Source organism: Lichtheimia ornata (genome assembly GCF_029851405.1).
Source record: "Lichtheimia ornata isolate CBS 291.66 chromosome Unknown scaffold00103, whole genome shotgun sequence".
In the NCBI taxonomy this organism is placed as follows: Eukaryota; Fungi; Mucoromycota; class Mucoromycetes; order Mucorales; family Lichtheimiaceae; genus Lichtheimia; species Lichtheimia ornata.
Genome location: NW_026695423.1, coordinates 30701 through 51921, shown reverse-complemented (window position 1 = coordinate 51921; position 21221 = coordinate 30701). Strand labels below are relative to the sequence as shown.

At 44.3% G+C, this 21221-nt stretch overlaps 9 protein-coding genes and 1 non-coding gene across 10 annotated transcripts; 8 read left to right on the top strand and 2 right to left on the bottom strand.

Moving 5' to 3' along the window:
• Positions 1–173: 173 nt before the first annotated feature.
• Positions 174–2954, top strand: O0I10_011883 (uncharacterized protein; the record flags this gene model as incomplete). Its single annotated transcript, XM_058491842.1, has 1 exon — positions 174–2954. One exon carries the CDS (start codon positions 174–176, stop codon positions 2952–2954), a length of 2781 nt encoding a protein of 926 aa, XP_058337399.1.
• A 1150-nt stretch (positions 2955–4104) lies between these two features.
• On the top strand, positions 4105–4473 carry O0I10_011882 (uncharacterized protein; the record flags this gene model as incomplete). The annotated part of the gene is made up of 1 exon (XM_058491841.1): positions 4105–4473. One exon carries the CDS (start codon positions 4105–4107, stop codon positions 4471–4473), a length of 369 nt encoding a protein of 122 aa, XP_058337398.1.
• Positions 4474–4868: 395 nt separating this feature from the next.
• Positions 4869–5565, top strand: O0I10_011881 (40S ribosomal protein S19; the record flags this gene model as incomplete). Its single annotated transcript, XM_058491840.1, has 4 exons — positions 4869–4905; positions 4972–5106; positions 5241–5424; positions 5487–5565. 4 exons carry the CDS (start codon positions 4869–4871, stop codon positions 5563–5565), a joined length of 435 nt encoding a protein of 144 aa, XP_058337397.1.
• Positions 5566–6098: 533 nt separating this feature from the next.
• O0I10_011880 (uncharacterized protein) lies at positions 6099–8026 on the top strand (the record flags this gene model as incomplete). The annotated part of the gene is made up of 3 exons (XM_058491839.1): positions 6099–6330; positions 6416–6640; positions 6717–8026. The coding sequence occupies 3 exons, from the start codon at positions 6099–6101 to the stop codon at positions 8024–8026; spliced, it is 1767 nt and encodes a 588-aa protein (XP_058337396.1).
• Positions 8027–8451: 425 nt separating this feature from the next.
• On the top strand, positions 8452–9624 carry O0I10_011879 (uncharacterized protein; the record flags this gene model as incomplete). The annotated part of the gene is made up of 5 exons (XM_058491838.1): positions 8452–8882; positions 8944–9079; positions 9140–9298; positions 9362–9450; positions 9516–9624. 5 exons carry the CDS (start codon positions 8452–8454, stop codon positions 9622–9624), a joined length of 924 nt encoding a protein of 307 aa, XP_058337395.1.
• A 321-nt stretch (positions 9625–9945) lies between these two features.
• Positions 9946–10906, top strand: O0I10_011878 (uncharacterized protein; the record flags this gene model as incomplete). Its single annotated transcript, XM_058491837.1, has 6 exons — positions 9946–10044; positions 10109–10261; positions 10323–10475; positions 10539–10625; positions 10700–10805; positions 10863–10906. The coding sequence occupies 6 exons, from the start codon at positions 9946–9948 to the stop codon at positions 10904–10906; spliced, it is 642 nt and encodes a 213-aa protein (XP_058337394.1).
• Positions 10907–11978: 1072 nt separating this feature from the next.
• O0I10_011877 (uncharacterized protein) lies at positions 11979–12358 on the top strand (the record flags this gene model as incomplete). The annotated part of the gene is made up of 2 exons (XM_058491836.1): positions 11979–12151; positions 12208–12358. 2 exons carry the CDS (start codon positions 11979–11981, stop codon positions 12356–12358), a joined length of 324 nt encoding a protein of 107 aa, XP_058337393.1.
• A 423-nt stretch (positions 12359–12781) lies between these two features.
• O0I10_011876 (uncharacterized protein) lies at positions 12782–13641 on the top strand (the record flags this gene model as incomplete). The annotated part of the gene is made up of 4 exons (XM_058491835.1): positions 12782–12980; positions 13045–13083; positions 13161–13512; positions 13572–13641. The coding sequence occupies 4 exons, from the start codon at positions 12782–12784 to the stop codon at positions 13639–13641; spliced, it is 660 nt and encodes a 219-aa protein (XP_058337392.1).
• Positions 13642–15200: 1559 nt separating this feature from the next.
• On the bottom strand, positions 15201–17978 carry O0I10_011875 (uncharacterized protein; the record flags this gene model as incomplete). Its single annotated transcript, XM_058491834.1, has 1 exon — positions 15201–17978. One exon carries the CDS (start codon positions 17976–17978, stop codon positions 15201–15203), a length of 2778 nt encoding a protein of 925 aa, XP_058337391.1.
• Positions 17979–20853: 2875 nt separating this feature from the next.
• On the bottom strand, positions 20854–20925 carry O0I10_011874. The gene has a single exon. It is a non-coding gene; the product is annotated as a tRNA-Gln (tRNA).
• Positions 20926–21221: the final 296 nt, after the last annotated feature.

Sequence of the window (21221 nt, the reverse complement as noted above, 5' to 3'; positions counted from 1 at the left end):
TAGGCGATAATGCTACAACAGTGAGAGGCTATCGCTTCCGATCATGGCTTGACTCACATGGCCTCTACATCTGGAACGCTGACCTAGCAAAAGGCCAACCTACGTTCATTTGTCACAATGGCACTAGCATCATCGACCTTTTCCTTAGCACTCACCGACTCCTTAACCCAGCAATGGTAATACAAGATCAATTATCACTTGACTCGAATCACAAAATCACGCACCTCCAATTCGACATGCCATCTAATCCACCACCACTCACAACCCCAACCCCACGTCGACAATGGCACCTACACCGCTTATCTGAATCACAACCTCGACAACAATACATTGACCAATTTGAAAACAACACGCGAGAGCTAACGCATATACTTACTAATGCCATCTCCGATAGCCAAACTAACCCATCAATAGAAAGCCTAGCAACATCCCTCAACCAAGCAATATACGATGCTCTCGATACAACTATTGGTGCCAAGCCATCTAGCACCCCCAAGTCTCGAACAAAATGGTTTTGGACAGAGGAAATTCATAAAGCAATGGCACACCGTGAACACTGCTACCGCAAATGGCGCAAGGCCAAAGGCATGAACAAGGTCACTTGGTGGATCAAACATCAAGAAGCAAGAGCAAAAGTGCGACTCACAGTCAACACACGACGAAGACATACTTGGCAACAATTCTGCAACAACGTGGCCAATGGTGAATTCACCAAAGCCTTAGCCATTATCAGCAAAATTAAACGTAATCGCACACTTTCTCCTACTTTTGCTGATCCTGCAGGCCCAGAAGCAGCAGCAAAGCGAATGGCCAACCATCTACAATCGGTCTATAGTGGCATGCATATGCATACACATACCCCAGATTTAGAACACGTGCTACCACCAACCCATGTTTCCATTAACCACAATGATAGCCCCAATAGCTTTGATGATAGCCCTTTCACCCAAGACCAGATCGAACGAGCTATCAAAATACTGCCCACCAACAAAGCCCCAGGAGTGGATCATATTAAGAGTGAAATGCTCAAGCCCATCACACACTCACTCACACCAATCCTATTGGCGCTCTTTACTTTATGCTGGCGAAATGCACAAGTCCCTAGCTATTGGCGAATCGCTCAAGTCGTACCAATACACAAGAAAGGATCTCCCGATGACCCAGCAAACTTCCGCCCAATAAGCCTAACATCAGTATTCAGGAAATTATTGGAAAGATGCCTACTCCCAGATCTCACTACTATGGGCCCACCACTAGACATCGTCCAAGGAGGATTCCGCACACAACGAAGTGCACTTGACCAAGCCCGATGCCTCCATGAAATCAATCTCCTACACCGCAAGCAAAATGGCTCACCACCTGTACTTGTCTTTCTTGACATAAAATCCGCCTACGATACGGTAGACAGAAGAATAATCTGGCAAGCTCTTTCATCTTTTATTCCACCAACATTCTTAGCACTACTCAAAAACATGTTTGATGATGTCTTTATAGAAGTGTTGATCAGCAACCACACATCGCATCGTTTCCAACCAAGTACTGGTGTGCTACAAGGATCTGTGCTTTCCCCTCTTTTATATTCACACTACATCAATTCCCTCCCCACACTATTACGAGTAGCAGACAATGGAAATCCATCAGCTGACCCTCCTGCCCATGTCTCGATTGACGGCCAAAAAATCAACAGCTTACTATATGCCGATGATGTTGTCATCCTTGGTACATGGGAATCGATTCCGAAACTATTAGCCACCTGTGAACAACACAGCACCACTCTCGGCTATCGATGGAACCCATCAAAGTGTGTTGTACTATCAGAAACAGAGCCACCACCGGATCAAGCTGAGCTTCAACTATATGGCACACCTATTCCACGTGATGAAACCTTCTCATACCTTGGTGTCCCCTTTAAGAAAAATGGCACCATTGACACATCTCTACTGATACATACACGCACACAAGCAGCCTTGAGCTCCATGCGTATTCTACATGCAATTGGTTTACGCCCTAGTGGATTTAGCCGGCTCTTAGCATGTCGACTATACCGCCAATTCATCAGACCAAAGATGGAATATGGTCTTGCCATACACACAATACCAAGGAAGCTATCTACAGTACTTGAACAAGCCCAATCCAATTGCCTCCGCATGATCTATGGCGGTAGTGCATCTGCAAGTACACAAGTCATGTGCCACTTGGCAAATCTACCACGCATGGAGGATCGTATTACAATACTACAAGCTAAATTCCTAATCAGAGCTCACAACCTACCTGATGACAGCCTCCTGCACAACCTACAACCTATCATAAGGAATCGTAAAACACGAACGGGCTCATGGCGTAGTCTCCTTAGTACCAACACCATATGGAAAGACCTTTTGCCAAAACCAGCAGCGAATACCGATCGCAAGCAACTCAAGCAAACTCTTCGCCAATTCCTAACACAAAGACTCTCAGTGTACCGATCACGACGAAGATCCATATTGCTTACAGCATGTCGTCCAAACTTGGGAGTTGATCCTATTATGTGGATACCCATGTCAAAAATGGAACGTAGCCGATGCGTGAGATGGAGACTTGGCTGGTTACCAGGAGGTAAACCCACTGGATGCCCATACTGCAACACCAACAACAGAACAACCAGAGCACACCTTACCCAATGCCTACAAGTGCACCAACAATTGGCAGTGCCATCCAACATCAAAGATCCCATATCATGGCTACTCAATCAACTCCCGACATCAAAGCCCAAATCATCGGAGAGATGCCAATACTGGATAAAACAATGGCCACTACTTTGTACGCTATTACAACAAATGGACAACATACAACACAATACCATCCAACAACACGACAACACACAACAATCACACGGCCAATCCCTCATCCAATGGCTCGAAAAGGATACATCAACAGGAGATCATCATGGATCCCAAACATCTGCTACCTCGTAGAACCCATTTTCCTTCTCTTCTTTGCTTTTTGTTTTCTCTCTTTTCCTTTCTTCCACTCCTCCTATGTAGCTCTTTTCCTCCACATCCTCCATTTAGGATAGCCTAGCCCCACAGAACCTTTGTAAACACCCCATCCACGATTGAAACTTGTTGATCCCCACATACCTTAACATAGTAACCCCCACATCATACATCTTTATCCACCACCTTTTTCCTGTTGCACAGCAGGTTTTTTAGCACACTAGCACTCTGGATCGGGCGAGGGCAATAGCTGATATCAGCACGTGCTCATTTCGTCGCCATAATAAACTTGTCTTGAAGCACAAAACCATCCCCTCCTCTCCACATGGGGCACCTTCAGCATGTGTACAAACGAGGAGATTGCAAGTGGAGGGGGGGCACTTTGCAACCAAGGTGGGGTTGACATGCGTTACAGGCGAAGGATTTCCCAAAAACCCTACAGATCTCATGCCTCCCGGCGTGCTCTGTAAGTTATGTCGGTACCAATATGTCCACAACAGGGTACAGTGAGCCTGCGAAGACAAAGAGAAAAAAGAAACCTGCTGCGCAGCGCCTCGGCGCTCATTTTTTATCTTTCGTTCTCTGGCGGCGCTTGAATGGGTTCGGTGCCCCATTGTGCACGTGATTGTTATCAACAGGCCAGCCAGCATAATGCTAGCTCTTCCACACAACTTTTATTATTGACTTGCTCATTCCAAACGTCGTCCATCAGCTACTTGTCACCGCTGAACAGCTTCACTTCATATGCAAAACTCTCAATTGCATTGATTCAAGTGAACCATGACCTCATGGCGTGTACACGGCGTACTCCTTTCAAGGTGGTGGGTTATCGATATTGCAGCAGGCTGACCACTTTATTAACGCCAATCCATGAATGACTTCCTATAGATAACAAATCTCATGCACAAGCATGTATATGCAAGGCTCTTGTCACCAGCATTATCACACATCTCCTTTGTCTATCCTACATATCATTAAGATCCTGCTATTTGGTAAGTGCCCGGTGATTTGTATGGGCCAGGCTTAACTCATACCATGCTCTTTGTAGTCATTATCAGTAGCTGCTTAGCTTTATTACTGGTTTCCATGATGTCATTGTTTGATGATGAATATTGCCATTGTTTATCTCATGGTCTTCTGGTTTATGCATCGATATCCAATCACGCCAAGACTCTTTGTGCAGGCGCCCCACAATCTATCGTATGTCCAAATGCTGTATGCTCTTGCGAAAGGAGCTTTGTCACATCAAATCCGCGATGAGGAGGATACTCTCGACAAGCTTGTTGACGTATGCCACCACACAGGAACACAGTTCAAGAGAATCCGAGATGCTGCAGAAGCTGATCATGGCAACATGAAACGGGCGAAAGCATACGCCTATGATGGCATCATCTATACCGAAACACTCATCCAAAAAGATGCAAATGCCAACAAGCAATTGAAACAAGCTTATTCAACTTTTGTCCAAACCTGGTTTATCCCTGCTTCGTCTATTTAATGCACCACCATTATACACCCTACCCGCCTATGAAATCAATGTATATCATTAGCATTGAAGAAACATCTGTATAAAGTTCTGCATCATCATTGTCATCCACTTTCTTTATATCTATGGATCAACGTATATTGTGGTTGCTAGGTAACGTGCATGCGATTGCCCATACCGGCGTAATGGATTGAAAGACAAAATGACAGCTACTACCAAGTCGATGATTGATAACTTTCCATTCAAAGGCCCCTCTAATGATGGTAACTAATATTGAAAGTAGCAAGATACAAGTCCCATGCATTCAACTGAAGGAGGCCATCGCGCCACAGAAATTGTTTCTCAGTCAAATAAATTTTCGGTCGCCTGAAAAAGATTTACCTCCCTCTTTTCGACCAAACATAGCCATGGCTGGTATCACTGTCAAGGACGTCAACGCCCATGGTAGGAATGGACAACGAGATCTCTATCGTATCCTTCGTCATTGACCCACATTGTTGTTGCATTTAGCGTTCATCAAGGCCTACTCTGCTTATTTGAAGCGTACTGGCAAGCTCGAGATCCCCAAGTGGGTTGACATTGTCAAGACCGGTACTCACAAGGAGTTGGCTCCCTATGATCCCGATTGGTTCTTTGTCCGTGCTGGTAAATATCGCTCAACAATTGCCATAGCAACAACACACGTCGTCGTCATTCGATACGCAACCCATACGCTTTATCCACAATGACGACCCTATCTACACAACAGACTCTAAATGTTTTCTTTCTTTCTTCTACAGCTTCGGTCGCTCGTCACATTTACATTCGCAAGTGCGTTGGTGTTGGTGCCTTGAAGAAGGTCCATGGTGGTCGTATCAACCGTGGTAGCCGTCCTTCTCACCACGTTGATGCCTCTGGTGCCATCAACCGTCGTGTTCTCCAAGCTCTTGAGAAGATTGGTGTCCTTGAACAGGACAAGAAGGGGTAAGTGTTTCTTTTCTAGAGAGTGGATAGGGTGGATCATGTGCTTATATTACATGATGTAGTGGTCGTCGCATCACCCAAGATGGCCAACGTGATTTGGATCGTATTGCCATGACCCTTGTTGAGGAGGATGACGAGTAAATTGTATCATGATCAACACGAAAAAGAAATAATACACAACACGCATTGTTGCACGTCCACTTTAAAGTCTTTTATGCATGGCGAGAAACAGTATTGGATCAGGCTGAGGGATACCAAGATGCTGGGGATATGGGATTATTGGCTTTGAAAGGAAGGGGATGACAATGAGGATCATAATGTTTGTATGAGTGTGCGTTCCAGAAAGGGAAAGTCGATGGCATCTTCATCGAATCCACAAGTGTAAATGTTCCCGGCTTCCTTGTTTACCCTCCTTCGAAAGTTGGTGCGTAACACCTGCATTGTGTTTACGATCATCTATATCTTCCGGTCAAAAGCTAAAAGCTATAAATTCCCGAATGATAAAGACAATAAAGATCTTATTACTAGTGTTATGAATCCAAATTCGACTGTTTGCCACCACCACTGCTAAGAGCAACAACGGCAGAATAGTAACTCGGTTCTCTTCCTTTTCTTTTTTTTCCATCCGCCTCCCCCGTTTTACTAGTTGTTGCTTTCACCTTTCTTTTTTGAACATGATGAAAAATCAGCGATCATCTTTACGTGCCTCAATTTGGCGACGGCATGCCAAAAAATCATCTTTTGACCGCCATCGAGCGTGTCTACCTCCAACAGGTTTAGATTCTTCTAAACCCGTTGCCAGCAGCAATAGCGACGAACGCAATCATCATCATCAACAACACAATAATGATACCGACGTCATCCCTATCGTACTTGTCAAATGCAAGCAGGAATTGCTAACTCGTGGTAAGCATTCCACATGATACAACAAGAGCATACAATTCGACAACATGGTTGCTGAGCATAAGCCCTTCTTCTTTTTATGTGCAAGGATTGCATGTGGAAGGGATATTTCGTCGATCAGGATCCTCCGCAACGATTGAACGCCTGTTAAGAGAATTTAATGAAACCCGCGAACCCGACTGCATAGCATTGGACACGATCCCAGTGCATACAATTGCTGGTCTATTTAAACGCTTTTTGCAACAACTCTCCGAGCCCGTAATCCCACGTTCATATCAACCTGAATTCCTTCACATTTTTGAAAGTACAACAGGTAATAAGAAATGCTTTTCTCTTTCTTATGCAGGGACCTCGTTTCATCCACACCGACCCTTTTCTCTTACATGTAGATAACCATGAGAGACGCCAACGGCTTGTGACAACGTGTAAATCACTACCACCATGGCATGGCAGCTTGCTTTCATTTGTGCTAGCGGTAGCCCATACCATCAGTTGTCATTGTGATGAAAACAAAATGTCAGCTGAAAACTTAGCAATCATCTTTGCGCCTACTTGCATACGGCTTGATGCTATCAGCCATCTCTTGCCAGATCATTCACCCTCTTTATCATCATCCATGAGCACCAAATCATTCTCATTTTCATCGCAATTGGGTGGCTCCAAATTGTTTCGAAAGGCATCCTTGAAGAGACGAAGCAGCAGTAAAAAACTAGGCAATCATACCGCCACATCCACCACATCACTACCATGTCAAGAAAGTCGATGGGGTGATATCTGCAAGTCGATCCTCTTACCAAGGCGAAACAATCACAAATCAAGGAACGACACTCATCAAGATGATCCAAAACGACCCGTACCACGCTATGAGCCGGAAAAATTAATGCAGCTGGATTTAGTCAAGGCACAAGCATGTTGGAGTCAATTGTTTGAATTGATGATCAATGATCCACCTTTTGAAACAACACACCAGCACATTGAGAACACCAATAGGCATTCGTCTCTTTATTCATCCTACATGAATGAAGCATTGACGAAACAACTGGAGGATCAAGATCAATCATCTACGCAAGATACGCCAAGCACAGTGTACTTTGACTCGTTGGATGAACAAGATCCTGCTGGGCGTACCATGTTGGATATTCTTGATGATACCATGGCCGCGTTGAGTGAAGACACAGCCGCATTCTTTGAAACAATGGTACCAAGTGAGAAAATATTATCGCATCGCAGCAAACGAAGTACACAATCCGATCAAGCATCCACGATATCAACTATGACAGGTGCCACTGCCAACACTACTGCTACTACTACAACGGCAGCACCTGCCACTGCTATAGTTGAAACGACTACTACCACTAATACTACTACCAACACGGCTACTGCTGCTGCTGTTGTCGATGGTGATCCACGTGACTCACCAAGATTTGCTGGTACTAAATATGAAGCTGTTTGGCAACATTGGCGAGAGCGTGAAGCAGCAGAGCGAGAACAGCAACTACAACAACCGCAACAACAACCAACACCTGGGCCTGCACCACCACGTTCAATGAAGCGAAGCAGTGGTATCCCACACCATGGAGGTGATTGGCTTAAAGCTTTGAGCCAACATCATTTTGCTGCCGATAAACAACGTCCTCTTTCACTCACTTTCATGCCAAGGTCACCTGCACAACAGAGACTCTCTGCATTTTTACGTTAGTTCTCATACATCCCATTCTCCTCTTCAACACATTTTATTCCCTACGCGCAGTTTGTAGAAGATACCATCATTTATGTTCATATCATTACACTTTATCTTGCAACATACTACTTCATGAAGCGAACGATTGGATAATACTGTCTCAAAGTATACATCACCTATGACAATGACCTCATCCTTTTGATGTATGAGTAACCTTTTTATGACTCAATAGTGAAAATGAAAGATAACAAAGAGCAGGTTTATTGTTAGATGGAATACTATCAAACAAGGTTTCTCAAGATGTGCGTATCATCATGCAATCGGCGGGAGGGAAATCGAATTGGGCCGCTGGGAGGTACACAAAGCTGACTTGATTTGGATGTGTGCTCACGTCGCGCTTTCCTCTCCTCTCCTCCTCATCTACCACCACCACCACTTCTACCATGGATGAAGATTCCGTTCTTTTTGGCATCCGTAATGCCTTTGCTCTCGGCAACTATCAGCTAGTTATCAATGAAGTCAGCTCATCGCGTGTCCTTCAGTCACCTGCTGGCAAATTCGAGGCCCAAACCCTTCTATACCGTTCCTACGTGGCCCAAGGAAAATACAATCTCGTCATCAATGACATTTCAGAGACCACAGCCGAGGCACCTCTCAAAGCAGTACGTCTTTTGGCTGTCTACTTGAATGCAAAGCAAAAGAACCAGACCGATGTATGCGAGACGACCATTCAACAAGCTATGCAACTCCTTGAAGAAGGTGCTAACCGAGTGGAACAAACGATCCAAGTAACGGTTGCCACGATCCTTGTACATGATGGTAAAACGGATGAAGCACTCAAGGTCCTTCACAACCGCACCAAAAAGTTGGAATGGTGAGGAAAATGCGTGATACTGGATGGAGGGTCGTTTTGGCTGATACATACATGTATGTAGTACCGCTTTGGCTGTTCAAATTTATCTGCAAATGGATCGTGTTGATCTTGCACGAAAGGAAGTGGCACATGCAAAGTCTTGGGCTGAAGATGCTCTTCTTTTGCAGTTGATGGAAGCTTGGGTTGGTTTGCGTGTGGTAAGTACGATGCCAATATGAGGATTCTACATGACAAGGTTTCTGATATGGGTTCATTAGGGTGGTGAAAAGTATCAAGAAGCATTTTACATCTTTGAGGAATTTGGACAGACCAACACAGAGCCATCTATCAAGGTTCTCAATGGTCAAGCAGCAGCAAACATTGCATTGGGTCGATACCCTGAAGCCGAAAGTGTTTTGATGGAAGCATTAAACAAGGTTGGTAACTACTAGGGATGGATACAGGATCACGGTATTGACACACGTTCTTTTGGAAAACAGAATAGCGATGATCCTGAAACGCTAGTCAACATGATTGTATGTGCCAACTTGACAGGCAAACCCATCGATGTGGTCAACCGATATATTAGGTAAGCAGGAGGGGTAGTAGAAAAGATCATTCTCATAGACCCTCTAACCTCTTTTTTCAATGTAGTCAACTTCGAGAAGCAGCCCCACAACATGCATTCCTTCAGGAAGTGGATCAGAAATCGAATCTCTTTGATCAAGCTGCAGCAAAGTTTGCCCTCGTAGATTCCTCATAAATGCAATAAATAATGTCCTTTGTGTTATAAACTCGTATATACATGATGTGCTTATCACCATTGACAAATCAACCATATGCTATCATCATTGGATGATACTGTGATGTCTCGTCGATATGGACAGACTGCACTGGATACTAAAATAGATGGTCGCTGCCATGGTTACCATGGTCGTTGAATGACGCAAAAGGGGGACATCTCTCCATTTATGCAAGATGGGAGGGGGAGATAAAGCGGAGGCCAGTGCATTCGAATCACTACACTCTTTATTCAACTCGACCTTTTTGTCCTGTAACAACAGCCCGCTCTCTTCTTATCACAATGGGTGCCGGCAATTCGAAAGCAAAGATTACGTCGCAGGACAAGGCCATTCTAGACCTCAAAATCCAACGAGACAAGTTGAAGCAGTATCAAAAAAAGGTGTGCTTTTATTCATTGGCTCCATGCTAGTCTCATCTACTTTGGACGCTAATGGGCATTGTAGATTAATATCGTGTTGGACAAAGAAGTGCAAGCCGCTAGAAACGCTCTACGTCAGGATGATAAGAAACGTGCTTTGCTCGCTCTCAAAAAGAAAAAGTACCAGGAGCAGCTTTTGGAAAAGACTGAGCAGCAGTTGCTGAATCTCGAGGAGCTGGTAAGATAAGGAAAAAAGGCACACACGCTATCCATTCAGTGTATTGACAAGATGTGAGTAGACCCAATCGATTGAATACGCTCTTGTGGAGAAACAAGTGTTGGAAGGTCTCAAAACAGGCAATTCGGTGCTCAAGGAAATCCACAAGGAGACTTCTATCGAGGCCGTAGAACGACTCATGGACGATACAGCAGATGCCATTGCCTATCAAAACGCAAGTATCAGTAAGCAAGGACCGCATTTGGTATTGTACTCATATTTCTTTTTGGTTTTGTAGGAGGTGGATGAACTTTTGAGCGGCAAGATTAGTAGCGAGGATGAAGAAGAAATCCTTCAAGAACTTGAGAGTCTTCAGCAACAAGAGGTAGGTCAAAGATTTATAGGCAATGATTGGATTCTCATATACAGCATCATCATCATCATCATCATCATCTCAAGCTCGAAGCAAACTTGCCTTCGGTACCTGAACAACCATTACCGGGAAAACAAGTGGAGTTACCCAAGGTACCTACGCATGAGCCAACTGCAGAAGAGGCGCCCAAAGGTGAGTCGAGTGAAAAGGAGCAGCAGGATCAAGCTTACCATGATTCTTCATTATTAGCAAAAGAAAAGAAGAAGGAAGCAGAGGCAATGCTTGCAAGTTAGACGTGATGTAAATATACCTTTAGCGTTTTTGTACAATGATATTAAACAGGAGTCAATTCTTATCAATGCATGGTTGTCCTTTGTATGCTATTACTACAATCCGAATTGGAGATAGCAAGCACCCTTCATCATGATAGCTGTTACAGTATTCATGTGCACAAGATCCATCAATGCATTTTCTTTATTAGAGGATGAGCACCAGCTAACCCTTATCATGGATGAGTCGTCTTAGCGCGAACAAGTGGTCACTTTCATGATCGCTGTGGCCAGTGACTTTTGGCAGGGACGTGTGACCCCAATTAGGAACTGGGATGGTTGTTGAGCAGCGACAGCAGTCGCTCTCATGTTGAGCTGTAGCCAGGCAGCCTCCCTCATCCATAAAAGGCAACCTCTTCACCTTATTTGTGCAAAGGAAGAGCTAGGTGCGAGTCGCTCTCAAGATGAGCTGTAGCCAAGGTGGCCACCCCTCGTCCACAAAAGGCAACCTCTTCACCTTATTTGTTAATACCAAAGGAAGACCACTACTCTGCAGCTATCCTTTTGAAATACTCATGGCTAACACGATCATCCACCTCCATCCAAATGGCACTCTAAATGAAGATAATCATATGTCAATCATTTGGAAAAAACCCAACATTTTGTTATAGCAAAGTCGCATCACTAGTTTTTTATTCTTTCTTCGCACAAATAAGGTGAAGAGGTTGCCTTTTGTGGACGAGGGATGGCCACCTTGGCTACAGCTCATCTTGAGAGCGACTCGCACCTAGCTCTTCCTTTGCACAAATAAGGTGAAGAGGTTGCCTTTTATGGATCGGGGAGGCTGCCTGGCTACAGCTCGATCTCTCTTGCTTAAATTCCTGGCGATAGCGATCATGAGAGCGAGTCTACCATCTCCAATGAACACGCCACTCTGCGGTCTTTTATTCCCCAGATCATCGGCCAAGTGGCGTCTCTGATGCGTATCGTTATACAAACTTGTGACTCCAATAAACGAAAAGACTACATGCACGCGTTTATCACACTCAGCCACGCACTACGCTTTTAACACCTATCTCATTTCTACAATCGCGACATGTATATGTATTATACGGGAGACACACACCCACGTTATACCCGTAAAAAGCCAAAGGAGCCAGCATTGATTGTGAGGGTCCCAGATGGTCGAAGAGTCATGGTGATTGGGGAGGGCGAAAAGCCTTATGTGAAGCGTATGGACAATGCTTATCAGCGTGCACGTAAATTATGGTAACTCATACACGACTGGATTCGAGCTTGCCACTGATGATGAGTGTATACTACAGGAAACTACGCCAAAAAGCAGCAAAAAATGCCGAAAAGAATGACAAGGATGCTTCAAAGACGATCAGCATGGAGTTGAAACCTATGGATAGTACCAAGATAGATGCAGAGCCAAAGCAGCAGCAGCAGCAGCCCGAACCACCTGTCAAGTGAACCTCTGCACCTCTCGTCTGAGAAAGGAAACCTCTTCGCCTTATTTGTTAATACGAAGCCGTGCAGCCATGTGGTGGATGTAGATGCCTCTTGTGTGTAAGCGTAGAAAGATTGGTAAAGAAGTCGTCTGCGAATGTGATAGATCTTGCCCACGTAACGTGCTATGCTTTCTTATTGTTGCTGCTGAATCCCATGCAAAAATGATCAATCCCCGTATACTACTAGCTTTCATTATGATGACATGTCTACCTGTGAGTATTAATAAAAAACATGATCCATTGCAATCCACTTCATCTGCTGGCACCATTTCCTAATGCCATGTTATATTATTTCAGCTGAAGCTGTCAACTGCTGCTGCGTGTATAACTGATCGAGCGATCAACATTTTCGGACATGCATCTCTTTCTCCGTCTTTGATCTTTCATGCCTCGTGTTACAAAAGAACGATCGACCAACACAACACCACGATCGCCCTACACCAACAATGTGGAGAAATCCAAGTCGACTGTCGACATTCCAAAGGACAATGCAGTGGCTGACAACCTTGATTACGATCTACTCGTCATGTTTATTGGTATCAACCCTGGTTTGACAAGTGCCGCTCGAGGACACCATTTTGCAGGTAAAAAGTCATATCATACTCTCTCTCTTTCATATAGCATGATCCATTGATTGTATATGTATAGGACCTACGAATCACTTTTGGCCATGTTTGTCGGGTAGTGGTAAGTGTCATTGGCGTGGAGATTATACCTCTTCAAGATTTCCCCCCGATATAACACAACAACATGATGATGGTTAGGCTTGGTGGATAAACCTTTGACCTACAAGGATGATGTCGATCTACCACGATTGTACCGATTAGGCTTTACCAATCTTTCAACAAGGACCAGTCGAAAACAATCCGATCTTACTTTGAGTGAACAGCAAGCTGGTATCCCCATCCTCACAACCAAGATTCGACAATATCGACCACGCGTAGCATGTTTCATTGGCAAAGGCATGTACGAGATTTATGCAGGTGAAAAGATCAGGAAAATGGGCGTACAACCAAGGAGGATACCATGGGAGAATGGCAAAGGCTCAACTCGGCTATTTGTGATGCCAAGTACCAGTGGGATTGTTTCCGCTTATCAGAAAGGCGACAAGTTAAAGTAAGTCCATTACGTGTATGTGTTTGATCCCTCTCAGCTGATGTCTCTATTATCCTAAGGTTCTTTCAAGAGCTCTGTCAAATAGCAAAGCAAGAGGATGAAAAGGTGGCGACTTCTTCAATACGTTAGACTGCTTTTACTACTACTATTAGTGCTAATAAATCGATATCCCACGAATGAGCTGCACGATTATCTGATCCCATTGTATGGATACCCAATAATGTCATGTGTGGAATGCAGCTGCTGCATCAAATGGCGGTACGCTGCTTGAGAGTGCATGGTTGTCGCTTGCAAATACCGACCATAGTCGAAGATCTTATATCATGATGGATCCTAAACACAAAAAATCAGAGCCCCAGCTGATGGCATTATCATGTTGTGCAACTATGTATCTTTTTTGCTGTAATCACGGCTATAGGGTGGGTTGATGATACAGCGACTATTAGTAGAGATGAAAAAGGATGACAGCTGTTACAATGTAAGTAATCGCTGGATGTATGAAAACGACCTTAAAGATCATGTTAAGTGTTTATTACTCTCTTGGTAAATGTACGTCTCGATATCATGTATAAGGGAACGTTGTCATGGATACCAACTTGTCTTGTGGCGGATCGATCTTCTTACTGCCTGCCGTTTATTTTGAAACCATATTTGGATTGATCTCGAAGTCATGCCCAGCTCAAAACCGAGTTCAGCCCGCAATGAACTTGTAGGAAAGGCTGTTTGTTCAAAGACCTGTTCAAGTATTTGAGTTTGCCATGGGCTTGCCCTTTTACGTTTTGCTTTGGCACGTCTTTGGAAGACACAAAAGGATGTCCATGGGGAGAAGGGTTTAGGCTTGTTTGCTATTGTTGTCGCTGAACCCTGCTGTTGGGTTGCCATGGCATTATTTGCAAGTTGCGAATATGCAACGTGGATTTTGGGCATTTCAAGTGGTGGTAGATGCAGGAACGGAAGCCCGCCATTTTCTTCTGTTGGAGGAGGAGAAAGTAAAGTCTCAATTCGAAGTTTATCATGTCTTGTCGTGGTAGCCATTTTGGTGGAATTCGCCCGAAAACGACCTATTAGCAATAGCAGCAGCAGAGAATAAAAAAGATGTTTGTAAACTAACCTGATGCACTTTTGGTTTATAATAATGGTTGATGAGAATAACTTCCCTTTCAAAATGATGTCCGTGTATACATTACCCGAATCTTTAGGGCTGCATTGACATGAAGAGTACATATATAAACCACGATCCCATTATTGGTGGCAGCCAATTCAATGCCAATGCATATCGATTCTCGTTGATACTACTACTATTGATATTTCGGGTTGTTATTGCTCAATAGGATAGTTTATCATTCACCGATATCTTATCTGTTATCAAGTAAGCCTATGCAACATTCATGCAGCATGATATCGGTTTATTTACAATGGTTTTAAAGTTGGCTATTACAATCGTTCTGAATCGAAAATGAATACAAGAATACCATACGGCACAATAGCGGTTTAACATTTGCATGGAAGCACCATTGTGTTATAGAATTATCTCGAAATACCTTTTTCGGAAGTGCTGCAAGAATGGCAACCAAGCAACCAAACCATTATCGTGATAGCCGTATCGATGATCATTACATATAACAAAAGTGGGTATTTTATTTGATAAAGATGTGTGTGTGTGTGTGTGTGTGTGTGTGTTATGTGTATCATGAGCCAAACATTGAACCAATTAACTTTGAAGCCATTCCAGCGCCTGCGCCTGCAGAAGGATGACCACCAGCACCAGCTGCCATGTCATGTTCTGGACGTACAACAAATTGACTGTCATGTGTGGGAATGTATTGGACATCGAGTATTTCAGGCCGACCGGATAAAAGTGACCGAAAATGATAAGCAATCATGTTGCGAGGACAAAGATGAATGGTACCAGAGAGCTTTTCTTCCCTATCGAGACTAATGGTAGAGGATGGCAGATGACCAGCACCCATGTCGATCATGCGGTGTAACTTGCGTTGATTGTTGACGCTGAAAGGAGCCCATACGTTGCCACCACCACCACCTTCTTCATCGCCTCCACCGCCTTGATGCATCATCATCATATTCCTTGGGCGATAACACCAAATGCCAGGGAAGCGTTGTAATTGTTGTGCCTTGTTGGAAATCTTGCTGCTGCTTTTACGAGAAAGACCACTTCCAAAGGATCGCATGGATGAAGGAGATTCACCATGGTTTGGACCAGCACCACCACCAAGTGACATATGACCCAATGCATCTTCCAAGGGAACCATGCTATTCCGATCCCACATGTGTCGATCCATCATGGCAGCTTTTGAACCTTCTCCACCACTACCACCACCAAAGAGACCACCAAGCCATGATTTTCTTCGCATAGGAGGTCGACCCCCCATCATCATAGGATGTTGTGCATGAGGAGGGGGCATCATGGATCCACCACCAGGGCCATTGTTTCCCATCATGGATGAAGGAGGCATCATAGGTCCGCCATTATGATTACCTTGTTGACCACTTTCAGGATGATGATGATGATGTCCCATTGCTGAATTAGCTCTTGAACTTGAAGGAGGTCCACCACCCATATCGAAATCACCAGCACCATTCATATCACGATCATTCATCATACGTTGATTGCCATTGTGCATTGAATCCATGGGACCGCCACCACCACCACCACCGCCATTAGGATGATGCATAGAGGATGGACCGCCACCATTTCCAAAAGCGCCTTGTTGTCCCATCATAGTATCACCCATCATCATTGGACCACCACCACCACCACCAAACATTGGATTCATGCCACCGCCACCGCCAAGAGAAAGAGGAGGAAATCCATCAGCACCACCACCACCGCCCATATCATCAAGCATGCCTGGTAAACCATTACCACCACCAGGACCACCAGGACCCATCATGGACATCATTGACATGGGTGGTGGAGGTCTACCCATCATGAATGGATTCATTGGAGGACCAAATGTTGATGGTAACATGCCCATTCCACCTTGTGCTGGTGGTGGTCCTGACATCATGGGTGGTTGTGTATGAGGTGCAGGTGGCATAGCAGGACTTGAAAAATAAGATGCTGGCATCCAAGGTGTACCTGGTGCACTACTATTGTTGCTTGGTACTTCATCACCTAGATCAGGACGTAATCCCATAGCTGCCAAAGGTGGTGGTGGTGGTGGTGGTGCTGCCATTGGAGGATGTAATGGTTGAGGTGGTGAAAACATGTCATTATTACCAGCAGCAGCACCCAATGAATCATACACTGAATGACGTCTTCCCAACATGGACATTGGTGGTGGTGGTGGATGAGGTGGATGAGGTGTCATGGAAGGAACAATATGAATAGAACGTCGACGTGGAATAGGATGAGGACGATGATGATGATGATGATCTTCTTCTTGATGAGAGAGAGCATCATGGAATTGATCTTCCATCGTGGGTGAATAAAGTTCCACAGGTGATCCAGGCGCACTCATGGCATGGGGTCTCTCGTGTGGCAATGGCTCGTGCTGTTGTGTACTCCGACGTGCACCTGGTGACGATGACACTGAGCTTGTTCGATGCAATGACGGATGTCGTTTCCGAAATACCCGACTACTATTGCTATTGTTTCTATGCAACGTCTCCGTGGTGGTTGTTGCTGGTATTCTTGATTTACGTGCTGGCAATGATCGTGATCGTTTGGGTCGTCGTTGTTGTGCCATGTCAGGATGATCCATAAATGGGATGGGTGGTGGTAATGGGCCCAAGCGCGGTAAAGGAGGTAAGAAACCAGGAGGTGGTACATGTTCATCCAAGAAAGGAGGTACTGGTGCCACGGGTCGTCGATTATTGTAATCATCATCATCATCATCATCCGATATAGCTTCTCGATCGTCATTTCGGTCATCATCTTCCAAAAAGTATTCATCGGGTGGTGGTAATGGTGGTGGATGCATCATATTGAAAGGAGGAGGACCAAATGGATGTGGTGGCGGTGGATGATGATGATGAGGACCCATCATAGGGCCAAATCCTGCAAATGGTGGTGGTGGTGGTGGTAAACGACCCATCTCATCTAGATGTAACATGGCTTCTTCTTCATATGGATCAAATTCATCAGGACCATAAAATCCATCATGACCCACAAGATGAGGTGGAGGTGGTGGAAATGGAAATGGTAGAAATGGATATCCAAAGTCATCATCATCGCCATCATCATTCATAGCCTCATGATCTGCGTGCCATGCTGCTGCTGCTGCTGCTTGTTGTTGTTGACGACGAGAAGGTTGACGATGTACATTACTGCGCACAGATTGTTTGTGTCCTCGTCTTTTACTTTTACGATGTCGTCGTGGTGATGATTGTTGCTGGTACTCATATGGGTCGCTTGATACTCCATCATCCTGCTGCTGCGATAGGCTGCGTGGATAGCGTCGTCGAGGTCTAACATATTCGTTGGCACTGTCGTAACCTGACATTGCTTGCAATGAGGAGAAGGTGAGAAAGAAGAAAAGGAATGGCAAACCGAATGAGCTGATTCTCTACCTTATCCTTTGTCAACAACGCCTGCCCAAGTCATGTTCATGGTCATGGGTTACAAACAGGACACCATAATCGGAAAGAGCCGACTACCGGATTGCTGCTTTTGGCTTGCTGATTTACTATCACAAAGGACATCTTCCCCCACCCCTTAGTCTGCCACTCAAATGGTCAATCAATTATAGAAAGTCATAGCATAGATACCTGTAAACTTGATAGCCACTCCCATTCATTAAAAGAAAAAATAGACATTGTCAAGTAAAAAAAAGTGGGTATCATGATGAAACATGTACTCCTGTTGTTCTGGACCTTTTGTTCATTATTGTGTTCTTTGTGCACGGGATCTTTCTTACACGGCCCTCTTCCGAAAGTTTATCTTGCACAACACAAAGGCCCCTATCCGTTCTTTCAAGAACTCGTGGATAACCGTAAAGTGTCCGTGCATTCTTCCAAAGATGTATCCTCTTCTTCTACTACTATTCTTCAAACCATCTCGTTTATCAAGATCCGCCACAAATGCATATCATCAAGTAGTTGTATTCAAGGGTCCTGTACCATGGATCAGGCACTTGCAGCAAATTACAACATCTTGTATCACGGCTCTTCGGATTTAATTTCTCTCAATGATGGAATCTCACCTGATCATAGAAAAGATGATGATGATGATAGAGCAAAAGTAACGTTGACCTGATCACGTTATGTGTTACTCCCCAAGTATGGTTGTAACCCGACATTCTTTGGCATAACCCGAAATTATAGTAGGCTGTCCTTGAACCACAATGCCGACCCTCCTTTAATTAGCAGTAATAGGTCATGGACAAGGATACATTTATTTTCTAATCATAAGAACGTGCCGTGATTTCTTATGCATCACCCCGATGTATGTTAATGAAGGGATTCATGGAGGGTAAGTTTGACGATCACTAGTAGCTTATCGAGATAATTTGGATTGCCTTTGCTAGGGAAGGTTGTACACGCTCTTTTCTAATCCACATGCCGTATTGATTAAGTCGAGTGAACAGGTATACATCCAATTCAAAATAAAAGTTGCCTGCGTGGATGGGTATCTCACACCAAAGAAGATGCACCGGTTGTCTCAGGTACCTCCTTTTTACAATGGTCAAATCACCAACCTTATATAAATCACGTGTCCCGCTGATTCCGGACTTGGAGGCATCTCTTCTTCCCACTTGGCTTTTTCTTATACGTTTACCTTTCCCACCCGCCTCCTCCTAATCAACTTCGATCGTCATTGACAACAGCATTCGTTCTCGAACTCCTCTCCATGGTCAACTACATTTCTTCAAAGTCGTCATCGTTACGCATTTCAACGCAAGAAAACAGTCCATCTCTGCACAGCTCCTTTCCAGTCATTCGCCCCACACTTTTGACATTTCCTTAGATGGACATCAGCTGCAACGGTAGCCTACAACGCCAGCAGTTTATGCTCTTCGAATACATATGAAGTTATAGCACGAAAGCTTTATGGCGACAAATGCAGTATCTGTTCATGCAGCAGCAATTGGATCGGCATTTGGCAGCTTGCATTAATGGTACCACGTTTACTATGGCTCGTGTTCCATCATGCTAAGATCACTATTTCTCTTGATGGTAGGTGGATTTATCAGTGGTTGATGTATCACCCTCGATCATCCTTCGACCTTGGTATGCAAAGGTGCTTGATTCATCAGCTCAATTCATCACGATCTCCTTTTCTTGCATGGGCAACAATTCAATTACCACGACCATCCATGTATGAACAAGGCTATTATCACCAGCATTTCTCTCTGCTATACGTCATGCAATCCAGCAAGCCCATCCCTGTTTTAGTGAGCAAGTCAGGGCCTATTTCAAGGAGCATCAACAAGGGCGCTAGATCCACATGTGTCTCCATCCTCGCTCGGTATGTGTCAACGATAGTTTCTTGGTTGCTCATGGAGGATGATTATCTAACGTGGGTCTTATAGTTGCTTATTATTACTGGTTTTCCCATGTCGTCATTGTACTTGATCATTGATCCCGTTTCCTTTGATGGTGTGGTACGTGTGATGATGCGTTTATATACTGTGCTCTTTACTTACACATTGCTATGTCTTTGATTAGTGAGTTGCCTTTGACTTATGCTACCGCTGGTGCACGCCTTCAGCTCACTTCTTCAACACCCACCATGGATGCGTACCAATCTTTAACTCCAGCTCTAAAGTCGCCAAGTGGATTGTGCATTGACAATGTGAAAATGCCGTTTTGGGTTCATGCAACCAATCTTCAGCCTCAAAGAAACAATAGGACAGGATGATATGGATCAACATTGATGGGATCAAGATTCAGCCTTTTGCTCTGATGATATCAAAGATGTGGCCCGTTTTCATCTGACGAGTTTATACTACGATTCACACATTGTCCTCCCCACCCGGGTATTCATTGAAGCTACACATAGACATTTGTATAAGTGCAATTAGTAATAAACTTTCCATGAGCAGAAAGTGTGGATGGTTGGTTCCTGTCGTCTTACTTTGGTTCATCGCTTCTATTAGACATTGCATCTTTATCTGATTATAGAGTCAAAAAGGGATCATAAATACACATTACATTTAAAGCATGCAGCAAAAAGTCGTTATACTTTGGTTTTCCTCTTTGCATTGTTGACATATTATCACTGCCTATACCCTTTACTTATGGTAATCGTTTGATCGTTTTCAAAAAAAGAAAATCTCGACTACAAGTCTTCCAATTGATCGTGCAACGTGACACAAAAAATTAATCGTGACTCAAAAGAGGAACTGAAGCTCAGATGTTGAGCTCGTATTCGAATTCAGGTCTTGCCGAGAATCGAACTCGGATAACAGGATTCAAAGTCCTGTATGATAACCATTACATCACAAGACCTTCTTGTCTGACACGGCGCGTGGTGGTATAAGTACTGGTGGCCTGCCTGGTTTGGAAAGTCGTCGTATGGTGATGAAAGAAGTATCATGGTGTAGCGGAGTAGCCATGGATACCATTATTGAAGACGCCATCTTGTTTGGGAGGATCGTTGTGGAGCAATTTGGAGTTGAAGTTGAAGAAGTGAGTGATTGGTCGGAGTGAAGTGGTAGCCTGCGGACCCTTAGCGGCACCCTTCATCTCTTTACAACTACGACATGGCCAATCCTCTTTATTAGAATGAGACATTGTTGTTGTGA